The 13,734-nt window shown below is 38.7% G+C and overlaps 2 protein-coding genes across 4 annotated transcripts in view; one reads left to right on the forward strand and one right to left on the reverse strand.

Moving 5' to 3' along the window:
• Positions 1 to 13,734, forward strand: part of MAST2 (microtubule associated serine/threonine kinase 2) — a 216,102-nt gene that overhangs the window by 8,691 nt on the left and 193,677 nt on the right. For all 3 annotated transcript variants that reach the window (XM_053985491.1, XM_053985492.1, XM_053985493.1), the window contains exon 2: positions 2,463 to 2,589. The gene's annotated coding sequence lies outside the window, so the exon portion shown is untranslated. The remainder of the gene's footprint in view (positions 1 to 2,462; positions 2,590 to 13,734) is intronic.
• On the reverse strand, positions 1,600 to 12,329 carry LOC128811687 (riboflavin-binding protein). The gene is made up of 5 exons (XM_053985498.1): positions 12,176 to 12,329; positions 11,363 to 11,462; positions 10,138 to 10,266; positions 5,674 to 5,785; positions 1,600 to 2,018 (listed from the first exon to the last, which is right to left on the reverse strand). Exons 1-5 carry the CDS (start codon positions 12,312 to 12,314, stop codon positions 1,767 to 1,769), a joined length of 732 nt encoding a protein of 243 aa, XP_053841473.1. The 5' UTR covers positions 12,315 to 12,329; the 3' UTR covers positions 1,600 to 1,766.

Consider the following 13,734-nt stretch of genomic DNA (forward strand, 5'->3'; position numbering starts at 1 on the left):
AAAGTTATGAATAGGAGCAAAATGATCTTTCTTTACCCACTAAACTTTATCTTGCTGTAGGACCCAATGTTCTTCAAAAGCATGCAATAACCAGTCTTATGGGTTGTCCTGAAACGAAGCATGGAGGAGTTGTTTGTTGAGAGTGGTTTCAAGAGTAATTTAGTCAGAGCAAAGAGAAAAAAAGTGGAATGGGATGAAAAAGAGCAGAGACACAGGCAGGAACAATTATGCTATACTTAACAAAAAACATGAAGAAAATGTTTGTCCATGGTGATACAGAAAAAGTTGGTGTTAAGACAGTGAGAGGGGATAATTAATTCTGGAATTTTGAGCATAGCAAAATAAAATGCAAGAAAATTTCTGCTCTGATTCAGGTGCAATAAAGGACAGGAAAGAACAGAGTTAGTGAAATAGGGGGAGAAAAGGACTATCAGAGCTTTACAGAAGACTAAATTCCTGTTCTTTCTTTTCTAACAGTAGAACTGACAAATTGAGTTAGCACAAAATACAAATGTGGCAAAGTATCATTCTGAAAGCAATTCAATGCTGGTAGGAATTAGTCCATTGTTAAGTGTACTGAGAAGCTGGTTGGAAGCAGAGCATGACCTAATGGGTTTAGCATTACTTTTGCAGCTGTGTGAAACCATTCCAATAAATAAACAGCTCAGTGAAGAAAGTGTGTTAGATTTTTAAGATTCTCCCAATTAAAGAGGATGTGCCAAGTCATTGTTTTAACTCTGGAACAGATCCTTAAATGCTGTAAGGCAACCAGATCCTTTGGAAGCACCAAGATGATGCTGATTTTCACAATTTGATAATGTGACCCTCAAATTCAACCCTTCTCATGGTTTCTGTGGTGATGGCATTGCAAAAGGCTGTACAGAATGGCACAGACCTGTCCACTCTGCAGTGATGTCAGAGGAAGTATGGATGCATAACTGAAAGCAGGATTTTGTTCATCTTTACCTGAAAAATCCCTCTGGGACAGGTGCAGATTTTTAGTTTGATTGTAACAGGGATGCTGGGAAACAGAATTACTGATGGGAGAGACCTGGCAGGAGCTGTCCCTGACACTTTGGTTTCTCAGAGATCATTATGTTTGGAATAATTCAGTGGGAATAATTTCACTCAAAATTATGCTTTAAACTGATATTGTAGGAGACTTTTCTACTGCTTTTGCTTAAGGTAAAAGTCCTGTGCAACAGACTGTGCATGCTGTGTACTGACAATATTTGGATCCAGGGATTTATGTACACTATAAAGCCTTGTTTTTAAGATTCAAAATAAATACATTTTCAGTGGTCAGTAGCCAGGCTCCCTGACCTATTTCTGCCTGAAGATTTCTTCTTTATCTGAGCACACCCAGGCACAGAGTAACTCATGACAGGAGTGCTGTGTGCCTGTGCTAATGAAGTGTTTGGATTGAAGATTTGGTGCATTATTGGCAGGCATGACCTTCCAGAGGTCTCTAGTTCTCACTGTTCCACCTTAAGTCAGCAGGGGCTCCCTGTGCCTCTTCTCTTTGAAAGTCAACCCCTGGATGTTTCCTTCAGGCTTGTAGCTGTTCAGTTCAAGTCACAAGATTACACCTGTGCTAGCCTGCCTGGAGCTTTGTGATGCAGATGCAAAAACGTCAGAGAAAGATTAATAGAACCAGCCATTGATTTATTATGTTCTAGAAAGGAAGGGATAAAGCAGGCTGGCATGATGCCCCAAGCCCAGGCTGCACGATGATTTCTCTTGTGCTGACATACATCCACTAGCATTTATCTTGTCTGTTCACCTTCCTTTTGCTTTAGTTTTTCAAACTTCAGGAGTTTATTTTGGCAGGCATGCTCCTCACTGCTACTGCTGCTGCTGCTGCTGCTGCTCGAGCTTTCCTCTGAGCTTTTGGAGAGGAGATACTTGATTGCAATCGAGTCCTTCTTGTTCATTTGCAAGCAGAGGCAGGAGGATTCGCTCACCTTAAATGACTCCCCCCACATACTCTGGCACATGTCAGTTCCATTTGCATACATCTGTGGGTCAAATACGAAATGCCTCAATTACATTTAAACAGAACTGAATTAACATCAGTTTGAATCAAATTGATAAACATTTATCACTTTTTAAAAATTGGTACCAGGATATAAAAACATCGTCTGGAGTAATTTACTGTCTTGTTGTGTGCTATGCTTCATCTCTTCTGAAATGTCTGAAAATGTTACCCAGTTCCACAACAAGCAAAAGTAATTTGCCTGTTTTGAGAGCAAGTGGTTACACAAAATTCAGGGATCAACAGCTGCCCTTTGTTTCTACCCTGGGGCTGACAGCCCAGCAGCTCTCTGGGGCTGACAGTTAAAGCTGTGTGTGAGAGCCTTTACATCTTGTAGCATGTCAGGACACTCTGACATGCCTTGAAATCTGAGTAGTGCTGAAAGTGCCAGATAGTGCTTTGAATACAGGAATCTTTTTATTTACAGGCCAGAGACGGCCCAGTGGAGTCACAGCTCCGAGGGATCTCATTGTGTCTGCTGCAATGTACTTCATGGCCGGGCAGGACCTCACAGGCAAAGAGAAGAGACATAATTTAGCAACTGCCTGAAGAAAGTAAGTTTTTGTCAAGCTTCCAAAGTGCTTTTTCCAGTGGGGCAATGGCCTTTCTGGCTCAAGAAACTGCGAATTGCAGCTTCTTGTACCCTTATCAAGTGGAGCTGTTCTGTTCTTGCTACTATAGCATTTTGTAAGTCCTGTGTCATAGGACCTGTCAACCACACAACAAAGATGCTGCTTGTTTGCTGAGCTCACATTGTGACAACATTCTGCCTGCCCAGCTTGAGTTTGTCTGAAGAATATTAGCTTAAGAGTTAATCATGTTCAGACACAAAGCAGGCAGTATGTACGCTTTATCTTGCCCGCATTTCTTCCACATGTTTGTGGTTGAAGTTCAATCTTTTCTGTTTCCGGAAAGGAAACTTCAGGTACTCCCAGAAGCAAAGCTAAGAATGAGATTAGAGATGGGAGTGGTGGCAAGAGTAGAAGCCTTGGAAATGAAGGAGTAGGAGTGTTAGAAACTGAAACTGTGGGCCAGGCAGCAGCACCACTGGGTTCTGTTGCTGACTGATTCATCTTGACCACATCACCAGCATCTCTCTGATGGAATCTTTGTTTTATCTGTAATAGTACAAGTAGTCCTTGCCTGTGATGCTGATTCCTACAATGTTTATCTTACTGCTGTAATTCCTGGATGCTCTGCTGGTTTACCACCATTACCAGCTCATACAAAGATCTGACACTGTGAATCTCAGAGCAGTCTTTGTGTTGGGATAATTCTGCATGGAAGCTGCTCTGTGTGGAAAAAAAAAATAATACAGATTTAAGTCCATTATACAGAAGTGAAATTTGGTATATGTAGTCTTCTGTTCCAGATATTTTTGACAAGAAATTCTTCCCTGTGTCCCCATGTGCAAAAATTATGTTGTCTTTTGCCTTAAAAAACTATCCTTTATGAATAATACAAAGTCCAGAGCCCCAAAGACTCTGTAGTCTGTAAAACAGCTTTTCAGCTCATATAATCTCTAGCCAGGGCTTGCACCATGGATGCTGCAGGTGCTGGAGAAGGAGTATGGAGGTTGGATGATGCACTGGGAGCAGGGTCAGAAAAGGAAAGTTCCTCCATCTTGTTTTTTCCTTGTGTTCTCAGGGCAGGCAGATTTTAGCTCTTTCTTTCCCACTATTCCTGTGATTTTAAGCAGCATTAGATATTTTCTTCCAGCTCCTGTGCAGTTCTGAATTTCTACCTGCTTTTAGCTAATCATTCCAGAAAGTATTAAAGCCTGTCACATAGCTTTGTTTAGGTCTTTATGCAAGAGACATGTATACACGCTATACTTGTGTCCCACAGGTTCTGTAATGTGTTTGTGCTTTTCTACTTGCCAAATTGACAATTTTATTTTTACCTTCCCCCTAATTCTGCTTAAAGATCATAGGATAATCAGAATGCTGCAGCAAACACATGGAGTGCACAGCCTGTTTCCCCAACATGTTCCTAAATTACTGCAAAGGATTATGACTCTTTAGTTTCTTGGAAAATGTCCTAGTCTGTGCAGTAACATTGCTTGGGGAGCGCCCAGCTGGGAGAATAATGACAAGGCTAAAACTGGTCATGGTCAGTTATGCATCCTTAATATTCAGCATTTTTTCTTCAGGAGTTGTCCCAAATGGGCCTTAGAACCACTTGCATACATCACATGTAGGGCTGCTGATTGCTCCTCTGTGTGCAAAAAGGAACTGTCAACAGTGCTCTGATGTGTGAGAACTCTTCCATGAGTTGAGTCCAAACCAAGGCAGTCTAGTGTTTGTGTATCATGTAATCTTCATATGGGAAATGTGTGTTTTTTTAATTTCTCTGCAGAAATTTCATCTTTATGATTACTTACCATGCAAGCCTATTTGTGGTTAAAAACATGGGTAGTTTAGGGTGTGGCTCCATTTAGTTAAGGAATAGCTGTGCCTGGCTTCAAGTGATAAGACCTCAGAATTTGCTGCATGTTTTTTCCTGCAGATGGTATACTCTCTTTAAGAACTAAGTGCAAGGGAACTCAAGGTTAAAAACTCCTATCTCTGAAGTAGGGATAGCTTGAACAGAGACTGGAGATTATTTATGGAGATTATAATTTTGTTTTTCACTTCATCTGGAACTACTGATGATTTAGCACATCTGGGAAACTAAGCTGTAAGTTTCCACAGTCCATTTGTTTTTGGCCACCTTCCTGAGTCTGCTGATTAGTGTCACTTTTGCAAGGCAGACAGCAATCCAGCACAAACTGGACTGTGTTTTCCACTTATATCAGTTGCTGAACTGACTTCTGGAAGTACATGCACTTGAATTGAATTCAAATTAATGAATCTGCAAACCTTAGTACTAGTCCCTAAGCACTTCACCTAAATTTTGTTTCCTTCTTCAATTTGGTCAGTTTTTCATGGACTCAGTGAAGTTCAACTTTAAAAATATTCAAATGCATTTTTGAATTGTATTATATCGCTCTGATGCTAAACTTACTTGAGTCACTAGAAAAATCCTACTTGACTCTGGAAAAGTCTGTAGACCAGGTTCCAGGCACCCTTGCTCCTGTAAGTCTTGTCAGTTCTCATTTTATACAGTTTTGCTCATGAATTAGTTATCCCAACCATTAAACATTCTCAGAAAGATGGGATGGAGAAGGACAAGGTAAAATAGAGAAAAGGGCAAAGATACCCAACAGGAAAGAAAACCTTAAAAATTCCTCAGTGGTTTGGGAATTCACATTCCAATTTAAAAAGACAGAGGTGTGTAGAGCCCCATATTGTGTAAGGAACCTTATGAAATGCATCTTAGTCTCTCTGTATGAACAAAGTTCATTTATCTTTTAGTTTCTAAATCCCACTGGGTTAAAATATCAGTGTTTCTTGGACATTTGTTTCACAAGTGGAATAAATAGTGATTAATTAAATGTATATCTACCTACAGTGAGGGCTGTACATAAAAATGAATGTTTGAAAATTTGTATACTTAAAAAGTCTGATGTAGGAATGGCTTGAAAATGCTGAAGTAAAAATAACTCACCAATGGCATTTTACTCCTGTATACTCAGGGAAAAAAACCCAAAACTCTTAATGCCATGTTCTCTGCTTCAGTTGATCAGGTTTTCTTACCTCACGGTATGGAATACATTTATTCTTGCAGTGGTTTTCTCCACTTTCATCCCAGTCCCAGTCTGTCAGCCAGTTACGAACACATATGGAATCATCTTTGCAGGCTTCATACCTTCATGGAAATTAGTGTGGAAGACAAAGTTACTTCTCTCACATTTTTCATTGGGCTCAGATTCAACTCAAAGAGGTGTCCAGGGACATTGTTAGTAACGTGGCGTGATTACAGTGCAGCTTAGCAACAGATCTTCAAGCAATGTGCACATTATCTTAGCTTGACATGTTCATAAACTCTGAGCTGCCCAGGAAAACCTAAATTCCCATGAAAACTAAACAGTTCACTCACTACCTTTTATACTGACAGACTTAGCAAAGGGCTCATGTTGTGGGTGTTTTCTGCTTGGTTATCTGATGTTTCTGAGTGGAGGAAATCCTGGGAGGGAGAGAGGGAGTTTGATGAATGCTGCTGTTCAGTATCATAACAGAGCATAGGTGTGCTAAGGGTGAACTGTCACTTGAAGGAGATGTGGGGAAAGTTTGTATTTATGAATTTACAAATTAATATGGTGTTTACGAATTATGGATAGAATTATTTATGGAATTGATGAATTAATATAGTATTTACGAATTAATATTGGACAAGAAGAATGATGTTTGCCAGGCATGAGGAATATGCATTGAAATAAGGAAATTTCACAAAAACCAAAATAATATAAACTAATAGGCTGTCAGCCTCAGAATGACATTTTCAAAGAAGTTAAAAAGAGAAGGAAAGATAAGAGTCCTATATGGTATTGGTCTAAAATCTTAAATTTTAAGTTATTTTTAGTTTGTAAGTGGTAATGTAGAAAAAAACCAATAAATGGCCTGGAATGAGTAGAGTTCTGGCTGGTCGATGTGATGAGAGATCTCATGACTTACCATTATCCTACATCATATCCTCCCTTCCACTTCTCTTTTATGCTGTACTTTTTGGCTCTTACCTTTCTTAAGGACTACTTTCTGCAAATCAGTTAACATCTTCTTAAATTTAGTCTCATTGGCTTGTAGGACTATTCATACCAGTAACAGAGAGTGCCAAAATGAGTCACAGCTTCCACAAAGTTAATGTTTAGCATGGTATTCGTAATTAGTACCTTTGGATAGATTTTCTGTTTGTCATTTTTAATCTTCAGGGTCATGTTTCAAAACTATTTTGATATCACAAGGGCTGCAGCCTTACATTTTTAAATTAAATATGTGGGTTGTCGTGTGGTCATGAGAACTGGACATTGCAGTAGATTTGCAAATGCAGAAAGGTCAGAAGATGCATATCTGCAGTATCTTCACACTGGTTTTCTGGGCTTTTTGGAGGGAGAAAAAGCAATAACAGATGGAAGGTAACGGGGGCTTGAAGTAAACAGCTCAGGGTCAGAAGACATGTACTCTCAATGGGTTCATCCCTGAATCTGCTGTCAGAGGTAGGGGCTCTGCTGGAAATAGAGGCTAAAATTTGAGAAATTAATATTCATGGTATGCATCTTGTTGCCTCAGGAATATGAATAGAATATCTTAATTAAAGTGTTTATATTTTTATTCACCATTATTTATTGACTCGTCAAGATGAAATGTTTCCTAATCACGATTATTACCTGATTGTGGTTTGGTCTATAAGCAGGTGACGAGGCATAATTCCATTGTCAGAAGTTTTTCTTTATTCCAGTGGAAGTAATTATGAAGTCAAGTTTATGAAAAGTCATAATTTGTGAAAAGTATAATTTCTGCAGTCCAGAAACCCATAAGTTGTTTCTTCAAACATTAACTAAATGTCAGAAACATAAATACTTAAAAGATCCTCCCTGAACATATCAGTTCCCTATGTATAATGAGCAGGATATTTTTATTTTAAAGCATTTTTCCCTGTCTTTTTTATAATTAGCTTTTTCTCTTTTATAGGACATAGGGCCCTTTCACAGGTGAATGAGAAAATGACTTGTACATTGGGCTCTTTCAAAAGCAATAGTTTAAGGACTAGTGAGAGCAAGGAATCCTAAAACAATAGGAAGAAAAGGAAGGCCCCAAGCTACTCAGATGAATTTCTTTTAAATTAAGTCACTGCTTATTCAGAATACTCTGCACATTTTTGGCCACAAAGACATACAGTATGCAGCAGGCACACTCACAGTATGTAGAGAAAGTAGGTCACATCACCAGCAGTGCTACAGCATGCTAAAGGGCCTCCAGTGAATAGAACATGAAAATATGTTACTTTAAATCACCAGAAAGAGTGGGAATTCTGTCCAGGCTCTTTTCTAGCCTGAGGCCTTAAATAGGGTGAGGGAATGTGTTTGACACTGGCATTAGGCAGGCACACAGACCAGCATGCAGGGTAATGGGCCATCAGTACATTTTTGATTCAGGCCAGGCATCTGTGACGCCAACAGGAGCAATAGCTCATTGCTCAGGACTTGTTCAGAGTAGATCCTCTCTCTGCCAGGAGACTCTATACTGGAAAAGGGTCCGTTTTCCTGGGCAGCAGCTCTCAATCACCCCATTGTACTTTCCAGCAACAAAAGTTAAAAGTACTGTTTACCTGCAGGTTCTGGAAGTGCCCAGGGAGCACTGAGGATTTTGCAATGTAATATTGACCTATATGATCTACAATTGACCTACAGTGATCTACACTTTGGTATAAATCTCATATACACTAAAGCTGGCTTAAAGTAGTTAATAGATGCAAACTAAACTTACAGCACACATGTTCTTTTATCTTTACACTTCCACTCGATATAACAATTTAGTAAAGACTTTTCATGCTACTTGTTTTGGGACAAATTCATTTAAGATAATAGTATTCTATCATTTTCCCCATTAGGTCTCTTCTAGAGCTCACTGGCAACTCCAGTGCTTTAATTACCAAATGCAATATTTGGTAATTGGTTCTGAGCTTTAAGATTCAGAGCACTGAGGGAAATTCAAGGTCTCAGTCTTTATCTTCAAGGAGGTCAATAATCTGGATTCAGTTTTGAAGATTACAAAAAATTTAGCAGGGAAGACTGCACGTGACAAATCTGTTCCTGAGGCACGTGTAGTTTCCTGACACAGAAATAAAATTCATTGCTAGAGAAACCTCTAGGAAAGCTAAGAAATATATCAGCCTTTCTCACTCACTTCCATTACAAATCCAAGCTATGCTTCTCGTTTCCTTCACTGGCACAAAGAAATGGAGACATATTTGAAGACAAATTCTACCAGAATTCTGCACTGCATACCTGATTTTGCCCTTGGAGGTAATTGAAATGGATCCACATGTCAATAATATTCAAGTTGTGTAAGCCCTAGGGAAGCAGGGCAGAGAGCAGCTCAAGAGAAACCTATCGTATTCTGTATTTTCTGTACTTTTAAGAAAAGTTCTTTTATGGCATTTTTAGAAGTACAGTAATGGTTTTCCATGATTTTCAGAGTGGCCTAAGGGATCCAGACAGTCACAGTCCATTACTTTCATGGAAAGCAAGCACTTATAATCCTATAGTGTGAACAGAGCCTGGGGTATTTGTGCTTCACACACACATCCAGACAAGTTCCTCCAGTGCCTGGGCACAACATTCATGAGGTGCTGACTGACTTTATGTGTCCCATGGTGATGTTTTTAAGATCCAACATCTCAAAACAGGGAGGGAAAGGAGAGAGAGAGGGAGGGAGAGATATATGCTGGATAAGTACCAGTGGAAAAATGTCAGTACCCTACATGGACATAATTCTTCTGCCCAAGACTAAGGACAGATGGGTGCTGGGTTGTCCCACCACATACCTTGCACTCAAAAAATAATGTGATTCTCTGATGCTGTGTTTTGGGAAACAAAATTCAATGCTATTATGCTGCTCATTGCTATTAATAATTTTAGCATTAGTTGGCTGCAATTGTCTCTGATATTCGGGCTTTTAGAAGAGATTTTAGAGAGTGTGATGATAGAAGGGATGAGGTGAAGGGTGAAAAATTAAGGAATGAAGCTAATTTGTAACAATAATTAGTTGAAATCCCACGAGTTGATGTCTTTCCTGATTTTGTAGTGCACTTTATACATACAAATCAAATATATCATATAATGATCAAGTATTCAGATTGAAAATGCTAATTGCATAAATGATACTTCACAGACACAGACTTTTCAAAGGGTGGGCAGGCCCTTGCTGCTGCCAGTGCCCGTCAGTGTGGCAGAAGCTCCTCTGTCACAATGCCACTGCACTGCATCCTCCCCCAGAGCAGGGCAGTGCTGTCCCCGAGTCACTAAACTCATCTTAGTGTCTCCATCCTGCATTCACAGCCTATGTCATTATTATTTTGGGGGGCAGTAGCTTAGCAGAAGGAAAAGCAGAGATGGCAAACAAGAAATTCAGAAGCAGAACAAGAGAAAAGGTGGCAACACCACTGAATCATGGGCATATTAAAACTAAATAAAAATACTTTCATTAAAAAGCTGAACCTACCAGTCATCACAAAAGCTTTGACACAATGGAACAGCCTGGATAGCAGCAGTGTCATTGGGATGGATCCAGCGAGCAGCATGTGGAGAACACCGGTAAAAGCACTCAACTTTCTTTGTGAAATCTTCACAGCTGGGGTGGATGAAAAAAGCCACAAATAAGCCTATTTCTGAGCATCAAGGCTACAGCCTCAGTTTTCTAGGCCTGCTTTGATGTGGATGCAATACTATGGATTAGGAGAAAAACACAGAAAAGCATCCTTTGGCCCTGTTAATGCCTAAGTTTGAAACTCATTCCTCTGGCATTGTGTACAGGCTCTGACCGTGCAATTACCACAGCCAGCTACAACACAAATGATTCCATGCATATTTCAGCCCTACTTGTGTAAGCTTTCTGTAAACTTTTGAGGCCTTGACTTTTTCTGGCAACAACGATTTCAGGCAATAATAAAATGTAGTTTAAAACTATAGTATAAAACTTTGTCTGTGCTGCAGCCTCATGATTTCACTAATCTTTAGATTTTTCCCACAGCCCAGCTGAATTTACTTAAAATCGCATCCTGTGCTGCTCTCCTGGGAGTGGCAGGCAAGAGCTGTTACTTTTTCACATCTGTTTTTGCTTAATTGTTTTGTACTTTCATCCCTTTATTTCTCTAACTTGCCATGTTTCACAGCTTTAACATCTAACGGGGTACTAAAAATCTTAATTAAGGAGATATTTTTCATGGTTGCAAAACCCACGGGACTACAAGAATTTTTGTTCTAAATTTTCAGCTGTTTCATTTCTGGACTCCCGTGCTTTTTTTTGGTGAGATTTAGTCATCTAGTTGATGTCCTTTCAAAACAAAGGAAGAAGCCTGGTCTCTATTCATTACAGATCACTCTCACTGGTGGGTGATGGTTGGAGAGCTACAGAGGTGTACAGTTGTTGTCACCTACTGGGTTTATGACTGGTTTGCATTGCTAGATCTGGGTCTATACTGAAAGCAAATTTGAAAAAACATAACTCTGTCTTGAAAAAATGGCAGAAATAGTGTAGACTTAGGGATTTGTAGGTTTGTGTGAGAGGAGAAGAGGAGTCAGAGGTTGGTCAAGTATAGAGAAAAGGTGATGGGGAACTAGGCTGGGTGACATCATCTCTAGGGTAAGCTAATGTCCATCAGCAGCTGGTGGCTGCTCCAGCCCAGATCTGTGGAAGCAGGACACAGAAAACATCCAAGCTGACTTACGATTTACTGAGCTGCCCACATCTGTTCCAGTAGCTGTTGCTTACTTTAATTACCGGGGAATGAACCAATTGCTCTGTGAAGTCTGCATAGCAACAGGAAGCTGTGGGGAATAAAACAAAGATCTTGCAATAAGTGTTCCTTTTTAACACTGTACTTGGAAGACACAAAATGTAAGACGAATCTGGTTTGAACCATAATGTGATAAAGCTGCTTAGTAGTAACTAGAAGATGTACTCAAGCTCTAATAATTTTGGATGTGAAAGTGGCAGTGTAAATGCTAGGTGAGGCAGACTGGCATAAAAAGTGCTTTGTCAAGTCCCAAGAATTTTACCAATGTTCAATGTGGTCAGATGCCACATCCTGAGGGATACTAACTTTGAAAACTACCAAACATTAAAAGAAAAGAGTTGAAGAATTTTAGTAAGTACTGTACTTTGGTTACAATAGAATTTTGATTTCAAATGTTTCCATTTGGTGTCTGCTACAATTGATTCTTATACTTAATTACAATAAACCAAAATAATTTTTGCTGTAAACATTTTTAAGCAGATGGAACTACAAGAAAGGCAAACTGCAACAGAATTTTGAAAAGAAAATAAATGAAGTCAATGAGAGTTTTACAGCTGACTTTGTTAAGACCCATAATCTTACTCTTAGTTTGCACGCAGCAAAATGCCAATGAAGGAGGCTTTTCAAATACAATGTACACTGCTTCTTAAATATTTTTTAGAAATTAGGGGAACTGCCAAAACAATTAGTGTGTACAATGCTGTACTTCTTGACCATATTTGGAAAAAATTAAACCACTCTTACATTTAGAGTAGAGAGTGCACTCTTGCATATTTGGCTCAGGACCTGGCTTCAGTTTTTGGGTGTCCCCCCCCAGACATCCATATTTTTGGCAGGTGGATGATGTTATGACAGCAAGGAGGGTGATAGCAAACCTCAGCATTGTTCTTCAGCTCTTTTTCCTGTATGGAGAGAAGTCTTTGTTTACATCCTTTATTTCTAGGAGAACCCATAACATTAAAAGGAAGGATTGCATTTAAAATACTATATATATAATCAAATAAAATATGCTCAGCAAAGATGCACACAGAAATACTAAGACACATTCTCCCTTCCTATTTGTTTATAACTGAACACTTAGCCTTCTGTTACATATTTCTGAGATTTGGTGGCTAGTGATAAAAGTCATCAATAATTCAGGCTATGTATGAAAACATGTTATAATTTTCAGTATTTAAGAAAATTATTTTAAATTTCTTCCACTGAGCTGAATTATTTTTAAACCTTCCAACAGACATTTGTATGTTTCACTAGGTTTGAAGAAAATATTGATTAGTTCTAAAATCTGAAGAGTTTTTTTGCACACTTGGATATCACACATTAAATACAGCTGCAAGTGAGATAGTAGTGTTCATCACCTCAGCTGCATAAATCACATTGAATACTTGCCTTTGTTGAAACGATGCTAATTTATATTTAAGAATCTGATCTGTTATTTTCTGCCTCTTTTGTAGAGTTTGGTCAAAAATGCAAGATAAAAATGTTTTGTCTTTATGACTCAAATTTCTGTAAACACAGGCTATACATTAATCACCTATAAAGGTGAATGTAGAACTTGTTACATAAATCAATGCATTATTCTTTGTACATGTTATTAATTTAACCCTTCATTCTTTAGTTAAATATTCCTGTTAACTTTTTGGAATAATTTTGCCTAAATAAGCACTGCAGTTCTTCTATGTACCTAGACTTTTCAGATGTAAAGAAAAATTTATACAGAAGAAAAAAATTATCTCTTCAATTTCTTAATAATTTCTCACCTCTTTTGCTTTCCTTCTGGGTGATACTTCTCTCTGGAACAGGAACACAGTAAATTGCTTTTCCCATTTTCCACTTTATATACACACCATCTGGCATCAGTGCTCCAGAACTTGTTTGCCCTGGAAGAGTTCCTTGACCCTTTGGAATGCTAACACAAATTTATCTCAAAAGCAGATGCAATGACCAGCACATAATGCCCTTTTATTGCTTGCAAACGTTGACATGATAAAGAGGAAAGTACAAACATGGGTTAGAATTAGAAAAACAATAGCTCTCCTATATTTCAAATGCCATTAACCTCCTTCCTGATTTTTCCATGATTCCTTGTATTATTAATTATTAAATTAATTTCTACAACAGTTTCATGGAGCTCTCACCACCAATTCAGGCTTCAGTAAATTCAAGGCATTAAATGTTTCTTATTTCAGCCTGACTGGCTTGATTCTGACTAATGACTTGTCTTGTTACTCAGTAATTTTACTACATTCCCTGGAAGATAGTCCATGTCTCCTCATTCCCACTTCTTTGCTCTCTTTTCACAA

This window comes from Vidua macroura, chromosome 9 (assembly GCF_024509145.1).
Source record: "Vidua macroura isolate BioBank_ID:100142 chromosome 9, ASM2450914v1, whole genome shotgun sequence".
NCBI classification, from domain to species: domain Eukaryota; kingdom Metazoa; phylum Chordata; class Aves; order Passeriformes; family Viduidae; genus Vidua; species Vidua macroura.